Consider the following 1,135-nt stretch of genomic DNA (forward strand, 5'->3'; position numbering starts at 1 on the left):
AGGTACGTCGTCAGGATTTCGCTCAAATCACCAGTATATCTTCTGGGTGATTCGTACCACGTCGCCCATCAGTGCCTCAAGGGACTACGCAGACGATTCTCAAGGGATGTGACCTATCAACGTCTCTATCAACAATTTATGATGGATTACGAGACACTCAACCACATGACGAAGGCATCATCCATCTCCAGTCGTCGCTCACACTTCTACCTACCACATCACGGTGTTCTCAAGCCTGACAGTACAACAACGAAGCTGCGAGTCGTATTTAATGGCTCCAGCGCATCAACATCGGGCTACTCTGCTAACGACCTCATGTATACTGGAGCGAAATTGCATCTGAATATCTCAGATGTTCTCCTCTGGATACGAAGACATCGACACATTTTCGCTACGGACATCACCAAGATGTACAGGCAGATCAAAATTCACAAGGATGACTGGGAGTTGCAACGGATACTCTGGATGGACGATCAACTCAATGAAGTGCCATATCATCTGACAACCATCACCTACGGGACAAAGGCCGCGCCGTTCTTGGCCGTACGGACGCTACTACAACTAGCAGAGGACGAAGGACATAAGTATCCACTGGCTGTGCCATCCATCACTCATGGCAGGTATGTCGATGACATATTTGGTGGTGCAGATACAATTCAACAATTGCAGGAGGTCGCACAACAACTAAAGGGCCTCTGCATGGCGGGCGGCTTCCCACTAGCAAAATGGCATGCAACTCATCTCGACATACTCAAGACTGTCACCGACAGCGAAGACCAAGGCTTACCAATCACATTCGACGATTGCGCAACCAAGATACTCGGACTTAAATGGCTCCCTCAAGAAGATACCTTCGCATTCTCAACGCGAAGCTCACGCAAGGAAAGCAAGCTCACAAAACGCCTCGTCTTATCTGAAGTGGCTCAGATATTCGATCCACTTGGCTTTGCATCACCCGTCGTGATCAAGGCCAAAATTCTCTTGCAGGAGCTGTGGCTGCACAAGCTCCAATGGGATGATCCACTGCCATCCCAGCTCTCAACCCGGTGGCTCTCCATCAGAGAAGAACTCACAAGTCTGGCCAGACTCTCAATACCTCGGTGGCTCAATACATGGAGCGACTCGCAAGTGGAAC

The 1,135-nt window shown here is 49.6% G+C and overlaps 1 protein-coding gene across 1 annotated transcript; it reads left to right on the top strand.

Moving 5' to 3' along the window:
- Positions 1-165: 165 nt before the first annotated feature.
- LOC105564266 lies at positions 166-1,128 on the top strand (the record flags this gene model as incomplete). The annotated part of the gene is made up of 1 exon (XM_012016558.1): positions 166-1,128. A coding segment is annotated over exon 1 (963 nt), but the record flags the coding sequence as incomplete, so codon positions are not given.
- Between the last annotated feature and the right edge of the window lie 7 nt (positions 1,129-1,135).

Source organism: Vollenhovia emeryi, unplaced genomic scaffold (genome assembly GCF_000949405.1).
Source record: "Vollenhovia emeryi isolate VEMERY1.0 unplaced genomic scaffold, V.emery_V1.0 DF951042.1, whole genome shotgun sequence".
Classification (NCBI taxonomy): Eukaryota; Metazoa; Arthropoda; class Insecta; order Hymenoptera; family Formicidae; genus Vollenhovia; species Vollenhovia emeryi.